Source organism: Podarcis pityusensis (assembly GCF_964106645.2).
Source record: "Podarcis pityusensis genome assembly, chromosome: 7".
In the NCBI taxonomy this organism is placed as follows: domain Eukaryota; kingdom Metazoa; phylum Chordata; class Lepidosauria; order Squamata; family Lacertidae; genus Podarcis; species Podarcis pityusensis.
This window is the reverse complement of record NC_138031.1, coordinates 1,934,946-1,949,163: the sequence shown is the minus strand read 5'-3', so window position 1 is coordinate 1,949,163 and position 14,218 is coordinate 1,934,946. Positions and strand designations below refer to the sequence as shown.

At 47.0% G+C, this 14,218-nt stretch overlaps 1 protein-coding gene across 2 annotated transcripts in view; it reads right to left on the bottom strand.

Moving 5' to 3' along the window:
* The window catches only part of SLC39A4 (solute carrier family 39 member 4), a 62,298-nt gene that overhangs the window by 3,876 nt on the left and 44,204 nt on the right, over nt 1-14,218 (bottom strand). For both annotated transcript variants that reach the window (XM_081012587.1, XM_081012586.1), the window contains exons 7-10: nt 12,496-12,663; nt 11,293-11,397; nt 5,941-5,998; nt 2,227-2,379 (exon numbers count right to left, since the gene is read on the bottom strand). In XM_081012587.1, coding sequence (XP_080868713.1) covers nt 2,227-2,379; nt 5,941-5,998; nt 11,293-11,397; nt 12,496-12,663 — 484 coding nt within the window. The remainder of the gene's footprint in view (nt 1-2,226; nt 2,380-5,940; nt 5,999-11,292; nt 11,398-12,495; nt 12,664-14,218) is intronic.

The following is a 14,218-nucleotide window of genomic DNA, read 5'->3' as shown; positions in this document are numbered from 1 at the left end:
TATAATTTATGACTGTTTTATAATTTATGATAATTTTGAATTTAAATGTATTTTCGTGTAATGTTTGATACTTCCAGCTGATGAAGGTGAATACATCGAAACAGGGCCCTGTCCTGGTTTCTGATCCATAACTGGTTTCTGCTCAATGATTGAAACTAAGACCTTCATGTCGAATCTGACTACGGACTAACATGAACCTATCTCTGCTCATAAACTCTTATCTCTAATTCTGTAACGAATTATTGTGTTATACATATCCTTATGAGTTTGAGTTTGTAATCCCTGTTAGAGTTTGTAATCTTTATTTGAGTTTATAATCCTTGTCAGAATACATACTTTTGAATGGATTAGTTTTTGTTGCAACTGACTATTGATTTGCGAGTAGGGACCACTCCCACTACTGAAATTTCTATTGGCCAGAGTTCTTGGTGTGCTTTTTTCTTGGTACAGTGGTGCCCCGCAAGACGAATGCCTCGCAAGACGGAAAACCCGCTAGACGAAAGGGTTTTCCGTTTTGGAGGTGCTTCGCAAAACGAATTTCCTATGTGCTTGCTTCGCAAGACGAAAATGTCTTGCGAGTTCCTGCGGGGGTTTTTTCCTTTCCCCCCCTTTTCCCCAAGCCGCTAAACCGCTTATCAGCTGATGGCTAAGCCGCTTAACAGCTGATCGCTAAGCCGCTTATCAGCTGATCTTTAAGCCGCTTAACAGCTGATCGCTAAGCCGCTTATCAGCTGATCCGCTAAGCCCGCTAAGCCGCTAATACTGTAGCGCTAATCCGCTAAACCGCTAATGGGCTTGCCTCGCAAGACGAAAAAACCCGCAAGACGAAGAGACTCGCGGAACGGAATCTTTTCGTCTTGCGAGGCACCACTGTATATTTAATAACAAGAACTCCAACTTATTTATCAGGAGCTTGCAGCAGCTCACTCTGAGTGCTTGCCCCGTTGAACGGAAGAGCAAAATTGCCGCGTTGTTTTGGCACCATGCGGCATATCCCGTCTCAGCCTTCCCCATCCTGGCGCCCCTCAGATGTTGCAGTTCCCATGATCCACAGGCCGGCATAGCCAAAGGCACTAAGGGGGATGGGAGTTATTGTTGTTTAGTCGTTTAGTCGTGTCCGCCTCTTCGTGACCCCCTGGACCAGAGCACGCCAGGCCCTCCTGTCTTCCACTGCCTCCCGCAGTTTGGTCAGACTCATGTTTGTGGCTTCAAGAACACTGTCCAACCATCTCGTCCTCTGTCGTCCCTTCTCCTTGTGCCCTCCATCTTTCCCAACATCAGGGTCTTTTCCAGGAAGTCTTCTCTTCTCATGAGGTGGCCAAAGTCTTGGAGTCTCAGCTTCAGGATCTGTCCTTCCAGTGAGCACTCAGGGCTGATTTCCTTCAGAATGGATCGGTTTGATCTTCTTGCAGTCCATGGGACTCTCAAGAGTCTCCTCCAGCACCAGAATTCAAAAGCATCCATTCTTCGATGATCAGCCTTCTTGATGGTCCAGCTCTCACTTCCATACATCACTACTGGGAAAACCACGGCTTTAACTATACGGACCTTTGTTGGTAAGGTGATGTCTCTGCTTTTTAAGATGCTGTCTAGGTTTGCCATCGCCTTTCTCCCAAGGAGCAGGAGTCTTTTAATTTCGTGACTGCTGTCACCATCACCATTTCGTCACCATTTTGTGACTGCTATAACCATGGGAGTTATAGTACAACATATATGGAGGGCGCCAGGATGGGAAAGACTGTGTACCCTAAACTCACAATGGCCAACCAGATGCCCCAACATAGCTGTCAACGTTTCCCTTTTTTAAAAGGGAAATTCCCTTATTCCGAATAGGATTCCTCGCAAGAAAAGGGAAAAGTTGACAGCTATGTGACCCAACGGGAAACCAGCAAGCAGGATTCGAACACAAGAGCCCTCTGCCTTCCTGCGGTTTCCAGCAACTGGGATTCAGAAGGATCCCTGCCCCCAACTGCAGACGTAGACCACAGCCGTCATGCCTAGTAGCCACTGATACCCCTCTGCTCCACGAATTTGCCTAATCCTCTTTTAAATTCATCCAAGTTGGCGGCCATCCCCGCCTCCTGTGGCGGGGAGTTCCACAGTTTAACGATGTGCTGTGTGAAGAAGGACTTCCTTTTCGTCTGCCCGCCGGCTTCCTCCAGCGCACAAAATTAAATAAACCCCAACCCTGCCTTCAGCGCCATGCAATGACCAGCCCCTCCGCACCGAGCTCGTGGGGCAGTTCGTGGCACAAGACGGCCAGCGAGGTGGCCAGACCCGTCTTCCAAGAAGAGGAGAAGGCGGCGCCAACGGCCAGTCCGTCAGCAAAGTTGTGGATGGCGTCTCCAATGGTGATCATGTACGGCAACATCCTCAGCTCTGCAGAAGGAGCAAATGGAAGACATCAGAACCTCATAATAATGATTAATAATAATAATAATAATAATAATAATAATTTATTATTTGTACAGTGGTACCTCGGGTTAAGTACTTAATTCGTTCTGGAGGTCCGTACTTAACCTGAAACCGTTCTTAACCTGAAGCACCACTTTAGCTAATGGGGCCTCCTGCTGCCGCCGCACCACCGGAGCACGATTTCTGTTCTTATCCTGAAGCAAAGTTCTTAACCTGAAGCACTATTTCTGGGTTAGCGGAGTCTGTAACCTGAAGCGTATGTAACCTGAAGCGTACGTAACCCGAGGTACCACTGTATCTGGCTGGGCCTCCCCAGCCACTCTGGGCGGCTTCCAACAAAGATTAAAAATACATTAAAATGTCACACATTAAAAACTTCCCTGAACAGGGCTGCCTTCAGATGTCATCTAAATGTCAGGTAGTTGTTTATTTCCTTGACATCTGCTGGGAAGGCGTTCCACAGGGTGGGCGCCACCACCAAGAAGGCCCTCTGCCTGGTTCCCTGTAGCTTTGCTTCTCACAGAGAGGGAACCGCCAGAAGGCCCTTGGCGCTGGACCTCAGTGTCTGGGCAGAACGATGGGGGTGGAGACGCTCCTTCAGGTAAACTGGGACATAGAAGAGTTTCTTGGATCAGGCCAGTGGACCCATCTAAGTCCAGCATCCTGTCCTCCCAGTGGCCAGAAGGACCTACGAATCTAGATAAGACTGCCTCTGCACCTGGAGGTTCTACAAGAACATAAGAGCCTTGTTGCCAGCTCAGGTCAATGGCTCACCTAGTCCAGAAACCTGACCCCATAGCAGGACCTGAGAACAACAGTACAGTGGTACCTCGGGTTACATATGCTTCAGGTTACATACGCTTCAGGTTACACACTCCGCTAACCCAGAAATAGTGCTTCAGGTTAAGAACTTTGCTTCAGGATGAGAACAGAAATTGGGCTCCGGCAGCACGGCAGCAGCAGGAGGCCCCATTAGCTAAAGTGGTGCTTCAGGTTAAGAACAGTTTCAGGTTAAGAACGGACCTCCGGTACGAATTAAGTTCTTAACCCGAGGTACCACTGTATTTTCCAATGGGTGTTCTCTGTTATCTGGCACTCAGAGATAGACTGCCCCTGGACATGGAGGTTTTGCTATGACAACAGACCTCCATAACAGACCTGTTATGACAGTGGCCATACAGATGCCCCATCTGGGGAACGTGCAAGCAGGATTCATGCACAAGAGCCTTCCTGCGGTTTCCAGCAACTGGGATTCAGAAGTGTTACTCTGACAAACGGAAGCACTATGCTCCATCAAAAGCATTATGCTCCACGCATTTGCCTAATTCAGCCAGCTAGCCCTGGGGAATCAGCTTATTTCCCTTAAATTGATTTCTGAACTTTGAATTTCATCGTTATTCATGTTTTTATACTGTATTTTATGCTGCTTTTACAATTAAGTGTTTTAAATTTGTTGTTAGCCGCCCTGAGCCCGGTTTTGGAACCGGGAAGGGCGGGGTATAAATAAAAAAATTATTATTATAATAATTCCCTTCTGGAGCCGTCCCTGCCTCCTGCGGGTTCCATAGCTCAGCTACGCGGAAATAAAGGCTTCCTTTTATGTGTCCTCACCCCTTCCAGGACGCACAAAGAGCAGTGTGTGCGAAACACAAGCCCTGAAACCCTTTGCATTTTTCCTTCCCAGCTGGCAGCCTTCAGGCCCTGCGCCCTGCTGGAGGTGACATGTGCCAGAGGCAGCCTCTGGGAAGCAGGCACTGCAATTCTACTTGAGCTGTCAGTGACCCTTCCCAAGCCGCCCTCCCTTCATGCTGGGGGATTCAGCCCGTAACACAATGCGCCGTTTGTTCTGAAAACGAGAGGGAACTGTGGCAGGAGTGGCCCAGTGGCCTAATGGATAAGGCATCAGCCTCCGGAGCTGGGGATTGTGGGTTCAAGTCCCACCTGGGTCGGCCAGCTTCTTTTGTTTTAAAAAGAATTCTTTTTTCATCTCCGAAAGGAGGGAATTTGCGGACAGGAAACCCCGGATATTGGAAATTAGGAGGAGGGTTAAATCAAGGTGGGAAACTGGGCAGGTTTTGAGCGCCAATTCAGACAGCTTCTTGGCTCGAGGTTGAACCAAAGGTGTGTCTGGGAAGCGGGGTCCCAGGTTTGGACATATGATTTGGGCCCCATCAGAAAGTGGTTGACAATCTATGTATTGTTTTTAACACTCGATTGGGAGCCGCCCAAAGTGGCTGGGGAAACTCAGCCAGATGGGCGGGGTATAAATAATAAATTTTTTATTATTATTATTATTATTATTATTATTATTATTATTATTATATCTAGGACAGCCTTCCTCAGCCTGGTACCCTCCAGATGTTTTGGACCAAAACTACTGTCAGCTGGTGATGCCATCCAAAACATCTGGAGGGTACCAGGCTGAGGAAGGCTGTCCTAGATATAATAATAATAATAATAATAATAATAATAATAATAATAATATATCTAGGACAGCCTTCCTCAGCCTGGTACCCTCCAGATGTTTTGGACGGCATCACCAGCTGACAGGAGTTGTAGTCCAAAACATCTGGAAGGCACCAGGTTGGGGGAGACTGATTTAGGACACAACGGAGATTTGCTGGCGTTGCAGAGTGGTGGCGTTTCCAGCCCTCGAGACCGGCTTCATCAAAAATGCAGGATACAAACCCCAAGAGATCTCACTGAGGGAAACCTCATATAAACCCTACAGACTCTGTGGGGTATCCTTTTAGGGTTTACGTTGGGGGTCAGGATGTTCGTTTTGCTGCTCTTGGTATCAGTTCCCTGTGCCTTGATTTTTAGATCTTCTTATGACATGCGGGGATTGTTTGATTTCGTCGTGCCCACTCTGACACATCGCTTAGGACTGCTTTGGTTACCGTTTTGTATTTGCGCAAATATTTCTGAGTCTGTAAGCTGCCTTGAGCGTGGTTTTAACTATGGAAAGGCAACATACAAGTGAACGATTGTGAAAATAACAGGAAGATTTAAAGGAACTATTAGAAATGACTATCAAAAGCAGAAGAGATATGAGATGATCAGAGCCTCATCCGAACTTGAAGCATGGAAAGTCCCAACAACAAAAAATTTATAATTTGTCAGAATATTTGGACTATTTGATATGTATATGTATAATTTGGAATATTTAATGTGATTTGATTGGATTGTTAAAATGGAAAACTTAATAAAAGCGATTAAAAAAAACAAACAAGTGAACGATTGTGATCATGGTTTTGCTCTGAGCTGGTCTTTAGTTTCATTATTACCACGGTTTCCTGTTTTTATAATTGTATTTCTGGTTGTTATAACCTACCCTGGTGTATGGAAATGTTAGAAATCACAATTGTTTAATCAAAGCAGCTTCTTGATGTTATGTTGTGAGCCATCCTGAGATTTACAGGTAAAGGGCGCTATACAAATTTAATAAATAAGAATAAGAATAAATGCTGGACATGTCAAGGAGAATCGCATCTGGTTGCTGGACAAGACATTGCTGGTGCTCACCTCGACTGAGGGTCTTTTTCTTCCGCATCTGGCTGAAATCTGCCTCCTCAGCAGTCACCTATTAAGAAAGAACAGGCAGGTAGAAAAAGGGAATGGGAGACAGGTGCAGCCTGCGTCCCAATTTGAGGCCACGCGAAAAAGGCCCTGCTTTTCTGAGGCTCAGTCCCTGCCTCCTGTTCATTTTCTGAGCCCTCCATTTTATTAGTACAGTGGTACCTCTGGTTGCGAATGGGATCTGTTCCGGAGCCCCGTTCGCAACCTGAGCAGAACGCAACCCGTGTCTGCGCATGTGCGGGTCACGATTCGCCGCTTCTGCGCATGCGGTCATTTTGAGCGTCCGCACATGGGCGAGCGGTGAAACCCGGAAGTAACCCTTTCCGGTACTTTCAGGTTGCTGCGGGACACAACCTGAAAAGGCTCAATCTGAACCAAACGCAACACGAGGTACGACTGTAGTAGCATTAATTAAATTTAAAGAGTCACCTACATACGAAAGCGCTGGGCAATTCATAGAATCGTAAAATTGCAAAGCTGGAAGGGACCCCAAGGGCCATCTAGTCCAACCCCCTGCAATGCAGGAATCTCAGCTAAATATTCTCTGATAGATGGCCATCCAACCTCTGCTTAAACACCTGCAATGAATCATAGAATTGGATCCCAATGGTCATCTAGTCCAACCCCTTGCAGTGCAGGAACCAAAGCCTGATCTAGACAATTTTGCTCCCCCTCGGAACTCAGCAAGGAGTTTGGGGATGAAGCTCAGAACCGATTGGCGCCCCCTGCTGTTGGGCTCCCTGCTGCCTGCCCTACCAATGGCTGCCAGTCACCAGACAAGAGGCACAGCCAGGTTTCAAAATAATAAGCAGAATATTGTGTATCTCCAGCCTTCAGAGCAGAGCGTTTCGTATCTATGGGCAGTGCAGGTTTTCCTCAGACAGGACGCCTATGGCTCCATTGAGGATGCTTCCCTCAAAACAGAAGAGGCTTGTGGTATAATGGTTAGAGTGTTGGACTAATAATAATAAATAATAATAAATTTTTATTTATACCCCACCCTTCCCGGTTCAGGAAACCAGGCTCAGGGCGGCTAACAACAAATTTAAAACACTTAATTGATGCTACAAAAAACCCCAGCATAAAATACGGTATTAAGTGCAAATAACAATAAAATCAAGAATCAAAATCAATTTAGGGGGAAAATCCATCCAATAAACATTAGATGATCACCAGGGCTAAGACCTGGGAGACCAGGGTTCAAAGTCCCACTCAGCCAGTTGCTGTCCCTCATCCCAACCTACTTCACGGAGTTGTTGTGAGGGGAAAAATGGGGAGGGGAGAAACCATGTACAACATTTTGAGCTCCTTGGGTGGACAGGTGGAATATGAATGTGAGAAATTCTGCATCAGAGGGGGCTGGACTGGCTTTGCCTTGGGATCCCTTCTGTGATAATAAATTTAAATTAAATTAAAAGGTGAGTAACACAGTTCCTTTGTTGGCCTTTGTTGGCAACAAAGGTCCGTATAGTTAAAGCTCTGGTTTTCCCAGTAGTCATGTATGGAAGTGAGAGCTGGACCATAAAGAAGGCTGATCGCCGAAGAATGGATGCTTTTGAATTCTGGTGCTGGAGGAGACTCTTGAGAGTCCCTTGGACTGCAAGAAGATCAAACCTCTCCATTCTGAAGGAAATCAGCCCTGAGTGCTCACTGGAAGGACAGATCCTGAAGCTGAGGCTCCAAGACTTTGGCCACCTCATGAGAAGACTCCCTGGAAAAGATCCTGATGTTGGGATGAGATGGTGGGACAGTGTTCTCGAAGCTACGAACATGAGTCTGACCAAACTGCGGGAGGCAGTGGAAGACAGGAGTGCCTGGTGTGCTCTGGTCCAGGGGGTCACGAAGAGGCAGACACGACTAAACGACAACAATACAGTTCCATGTCCTCAACTCCCCAAATAAATCATAACGTTTTGAAAAGGTTGGTATGGTTTCCCCCCAGGTTTTTTTAAAACATACATTAAAGAAGCAAACCTTTGGGGGGCAGACTTCTCTCCTGTTTTGGAAACAGAACAACAGAGCGATCGCACATTCAAGTTGATTTTAGAGGCCAAAGAGTTGTGAAGTGACCACTACCCATTTTTGCTTTAGACTTTGGGTCACTGTTGCTTGTTTTTTCAATCAATCTTTATCACAGTCCAGAGACCCAACAAATCGTTACAAAGCAATGCACAATTCAGACAGCCTACCTCCAGGTTAAACAAGCATTTTGTTCAGATTTAAAGATAGGGATCATTGGTTCTTGCAACCACCGATAAAAACTTCGCCACTGCTAATGTTCTAGTGTTTGTCTGGACTTCCAATAGGAACCTGACATAGTGAGCCTCTGATTTTCCCGGAAAAGGTAATATCAGTTCAGCCCTGGCTTGCTTGTATTTCGCACAGTGCAGCAAAATATGTTTTATAAAATCAATGTCTTGAGCATCGATGTTTTTTATACTTCATTTCAATTACAAATCTTTGAGGGGTGTGTTTGCATGCCCCACTGACTCAGACTGCTGATTCCTCCCACTTAAAAAAAATAAAAATGAATGTGGGAATTAAGCAGCAGGAGCTTAACCCAACAGGGAGGCAGCGTGGAGCAGTGGAATAGGCTCCTGCCTTGCATGCTGAACGTCCCTGGTTCAATCCCTGACCTCTCCAGTTAAGAACGATCTCAGGTGGCGGGCGATAGGGAAAATACCCTTCCCTGCCAGAAAACCTGGGAGAGCTGCTGCCAGTCCGAGAAGACAATAATGGGCTCGATACATCAATAGTCTGGCGCAGTGCGAGGCATTTTTCACATAGCGACATATTTCTTCCCGCACATCTTTATCCCACCTTCCACCATTAGGTGGGGCTGGTGAATCATGCTTGGGTTCTGGATAAAGGCATGGCACAGAACTGGGCGAAAGAAGAAGGCAGAAATTTATTTTTTGCTTTTTGCCGGAGATCACTCACAGCTCTCCGGCTGCAGGTGGAAGCAGCTCTCTGCCCATCTCTGGGTATCTCAGAGTTCACTGGCTCATCAAGACTTAACGTGAGTCAACAGTGTGATGAAGCAGCAAAAAAGGAAAAGGGTGGTGTGATAGGAATTTTGAGGTCTTAGATATATGTTAAATGTTCATAAGTGTACCAACCAAGCACGTACATAGATCAGCACAGGAAGACCGACCTGGAACCATTTTTGATTCCCAAACAGTCCCAATGTTTTCTCTGCAAGGTAAAAGGAAAATGGAAAAGCCTCCCCATTGTCTTTTCCTTCACAAATCCTGTCTTAAGGGTATGTCTGTGTTTGAACAGGGTGAGCCTGTGACCTGGCTCAAGAACTAAGTATTTATCATTACAAAGGACTGGCCAGGCTCCCCAGGGTATCCAATCAAGTAAGCATTAACGGGTAACCTGCCAGACAGAAGATAAACAACACACTCAGATTTCTGCTGTAGACTGCCCTTCCGTGATGTAGGTATGATGTCTCTGCGGGTGGTGGTCTTGAGCTACACCCCTTTTTGGGGATGAAAACGTCAAATCTTCACCAAGGCCAGCTATCCAGACTGGTCCTACGTGGGCCAGAAAAAAGCCAGGGAAGTCCCCAAATAGGAGTTCCATCACAGAAGGAGAAAGGAAAGAGGAAAGAGGAAAGAGGAAAGAGGGGAAGGGGATCAAGTTGATTCCAAGCCAAAGGCCAGGTAGAACAACTCTGTCTTACAGGCTCTGCGGAAAGAAATCAGATCCCACAGAGCCCTGGTCTCATGAGACAGAGCGTTCCACCAGGTTGGGGCCAGTGTTGAAAAGGCCCTGGCTCTGGTTGAGGCTAATCTGACTTCCTTAGGGCCCGGGACCTCTAGGGTGTTGCCATTTAGGGACCTCTAGAGGCTAGGACTCCAACCAGCGGCTTCAAGTTGCAGGACAGGAGATGCCAACTTCATCAGGAAGAACTTTCTGATGGGAAGAGCTGTTTGACAGGGGAACAGACTCTTTTGGAAGTTGGGCTCTCCTTCCTTGGAAGTTTCTAAGAAGAGGTTTGGTGACCACTGGTCAGGGATGCTTTAGCTGAGATTAAGGTTTCGCAGGGGGTTGAACTAGAGGACCCTCAGGGTCCCTTCTAACTCTTAAGTTTCTAAGTATCCATGAGGACTTGTCTCCTGGGTTAAAGGAACAGCCTTCATCTATACAACAGTGGAGTGTCGGGCAAGCTGGCACCTTCCAGATGTTTTGCACAACCTCTCCCATCAGCCCCTGCCCAAACATCTGGAGGGCATCAACTTGGCCAAAGCTGCCATGCTGACTCTTACTTTTGCATGGAATATACTCGGAGTCAAGTGTGGATTTCATGCTCTTTATTCAGCTCAGAACAGTGAGGGATGGAAGTTCCCCCGAAATGTCTGCTTTATATACATTATTTACACAATGGGCCCCACGTGATTCTGGGATTCTCCTGTAGGCCAACCAGGTTGCGGATTCACTTCCACCTGGAAATGGATTGGGTGGCTCCTGGGGACCAACCAGACTGCTGCATACTGGATCCTATTGTTCTAGGACCAACCAGACTGCTGCATACTGGATCCTATTGTTCTAGGACCAATCAGACTGCTGCATTCTGAATCCTATTGTTCTAGGACCAATCAGACTGTTGCATTCTGGATCCTATTGTTCTAGGACCAATCAGACTGCTGCATTCTGGATCCTATTGTTCTAGGACCAATCAGACTGTTGCATTCTGGATCCTATTGTTCTAGGACCAATCAGACTGCTGCATTCTGGATCCTATTGTTCTAGGACCAATCAGACTCCTGCATTCTGGATCCTATTGTTCTAGGACCAATCAGACTGCTGCATTCTGGATCCTATTGTTCTAGGACCAATCAGACTGCTGCATTCTGGATCCTATTGTTCTAGGACCAATCAGACTGCTGCATTCTGGATCCTATTGTTCTAGGACCAATCAGACTGCTGCATTCTGGATCCTATTGTTCTAGGACCAATCAGACTGCTGCATTCTGGATCCTATTGTTCTAGGACCAATCAGACTGCTGCATTCTGGATCCTATTGTTCTAGGACCATTCAGACTGCTGCATTCTGGATCCTATTGTTCTAGGACCAATCAGACTCCTGCATTTTGGATCCTATTCAACTCAGTACATAACAGCTGCCATGCTGACTCTTATTTTGCTTGGGGTTCTTTTCCAGGACCTTGAGTAATTTTGCTTAGCCTCTGACTCATCCCAGAAATGCATAAAACAACCCAGAGAGACTGAGGGCATCTCAGCAGCCAGGATGCCAGTCCCAGGTGGAGGCACGCAGGGCAGCCCACTCACCAGGTCAGCGTGAGAAGCACCTTTCTCCTGCTTCCTCCTCTTCATCTCGTCTTGGTAGAGCTGCAGGGACATGCCGTGGTCGCACTGGTGCCCTGTGCTGTGCTCCTGGAGGCGAGAGATACAAGGGAACTTAGCATCCAATTGGACCCGTGCAGTTGCTAGGCAACCCAGCAGGAGTTCAATCCCTGCTAATTTACAATTTGGCAAAATATTTCGATTATTTGATATGTATATGTATAATCTGGAATATTTAATGTGATTTGATTGGATTGTCAAAATGGAAAACTTAATAAAAATGATTTTTTTTAAAAGGAGTTCAATCCCTGCTCATCAGCCGATGAGCAGGAGGTTAAATCCTGCTTTCTGCAGGGATCAAGTAGGCACTCCAGTTCCCCACAGGATTGAACCCCTATCATCAGCTAACATCGCCCGACCATTAGGGTCATGTCAGCTGACGGAGAGGTGAGAAATTATTGCTGGCCACATTGGGTCAATATTGCAGTGGCGGACCCTGGGCTCTCAAATTTCAGCGGCACCCTGTGCGACGCTAAAATCCCTCCCCCCAACCTCTTGCACTCTGTTCTACAGCAATGTTCTGGTGCCCCCTGCAGCAAGGCGCACAGTGCGGCTGCACCAGTTGCGCTACCCAAAAAATGCCTCTACAGATGGGCCTGCAAGCCAGAGACTCCACACTTCTGCGTCAGGTTACGGAGAAAGGATGTGTTACAAGCTACTTTCGGCCCTGGATTCAGGGGTCAGCAAACTTTTTCAGCAGGGGTCCGGTCCACTGTCCCTCAGACCTTGTGGGGGGCCGGACTATATTTTGAAAAAAAATATGAACGAATTCCTATGCCCCACAAATAACCCAGAGGTGCATTTTAAATAAAAGCACACATTCTACTCATGTAAAAAGATACTGATTCCTGGCCCATCCGTTGACCAGATTGAGATGGCGAATGGGCCGCATCCGGCCCCCAGGCCTTGGTTTGCCTACCCATGATTAAGGGCACTGTGGGCGGTGCTGAGCAGAAGGGGTGCCAAACTGAGAAGATCCATAAATGAGAAGATCCATTTGTGGGCGCCAGGTTTTGGCCTCGCTCAGGGTGCCATATTCCCTGTGATTGCCAAAGTCTGCCCCTGCCCCTTTCCGTTCCTCCTCCCCACCGCTGCCAGCAGCTAGCAGCCGATAAACGACCAACGCACCTCGTCGTCGTCCGAGTGCCCCAGGAGGATGAAGAACTTTTCGAGGAGGAAGAAGAGGTAGAGGCCTCCCAGCACGGCCAGTAGCTTCCACAGGACGTTGTGGCCCTCGGCTCCGTGGGGGTCGTGGGAGTGGCCCTCGCCATGGGAGTGAGAATGGAGACCCAGGAACTGCGGGCAGGAGAGCAGAGGCACAGCTTGATTTGGGGCGCAGGACAGATGCTTCTGAAAACCACACATCCCTGCCTTCGAAACATGCCGGACTACAACTCCCATCCACACCAGCACCCACTGTGGCCATGCGATGCTGTCAGGAGAGCTGCCATGCTGGCTGATGGGAGTTGTAGTATAGCACCAGGTGGAGGGCACCAGATTGGGAAAGGTTGAATTGCGAAAGGAGGGAATTTTTTAATCACACGTGGTGGACTTGTAGTAAGGTAAAAGCTCACTGGCAAATGATATATAGTGAGTCAAAGAAAATGTTTAAAAGTACATTTGTGGAAAAACCAGAGGCATTTCTGTTAGGTATAGTAGGGAATGAGATCCTGAAGACAGATACAAAACTGTTTATCTATGCGACAACAGCAGATAGAACTCTTTTAGCCCCAAAATGGAACCAATGGGAAATTCCATCGTTAGATGAGTGGCAGACGAAGATGATGGACTATGCAGAATCTGCGAGGCTGACCAGGAAAATCGGAAACCAGCGTGATCAAACTTTCCAAAAAGACGAGTAAATTTTTCAATATCTGAAGGACAATTGTAAACAATTAACAACGCTAGCAGGGTTGTCGTAAGAAAACTTGCCATGTTAAGGATTTGTACCTTTTTATGTTTATTTAAAAAATTGTGATTAACGGAAGGAGTGAAAAGTACCGTATTTTTCACTCCATAAAACGCACCTCACCATAAGACGCACCTGGTTTTTAGAGGAGGAAAGGGGGAAAGCCCCATTTGGGGGGGGGGTGCCAGCTACAGTTGTGCAGCTTCTTTTGCAAAGGGGAAAAGCCCCGTTTTTTGAGGATCAGCTCAAAGTTGTGCAGCTTCTTTTGCAAAGGAGAAAAGCCCCGTTTTTGAGGATCAGCTCAAAGTTGTGCAGCTTCTTTTGCAAAGGGGACAAACCCCTTTTTGAGGATCAGCTCAAAGTTGTTAAGCTTACTTTGCAAAGGGAAAAAATCCTGTTTTTATGGGGTTCAACTCACAGTTCTGCAGCTTTTATAGGAAAGGAAAGGGAGCCATTTCTACAATTTCTGGACAGATAATCTAATCAGCCAGTCCCATGTCGCTGGGGAAACAAACGGCCTCCGTCTGCAGAACATTCAACAATGGAGGCCTGGGCAAGGGGTGGAAAGGGAGCCAGCGATTGACCACACATTTGCTCCATAAGACGCACAGACATTTCCCCATACTTTTTAGGAGGAAAAAAGTGCGTCTTATGGGGCGAAAAATACAGTAAATGGGATAATGTACAAATGCTATGAGGTAATAATGAATTATGGAAACCATGAGACCGGAGGGATGGAAGTCGAAGCTCAATTGAGCAGATACGTAATGCGTATAAAGGTGATAAAATCGAAACTTAATAAATATTTTTTTTTAAGGGAAAGGTTGTATCGTGTGCAACCGCGCACATCAGCAAATGGATGCTCTTGCCAGTACACCTTGAGGCACACCTGCCCAGAGAGCACAGCCTCAGCACAAACCAGAAACAGCCCCACCCGCCGTG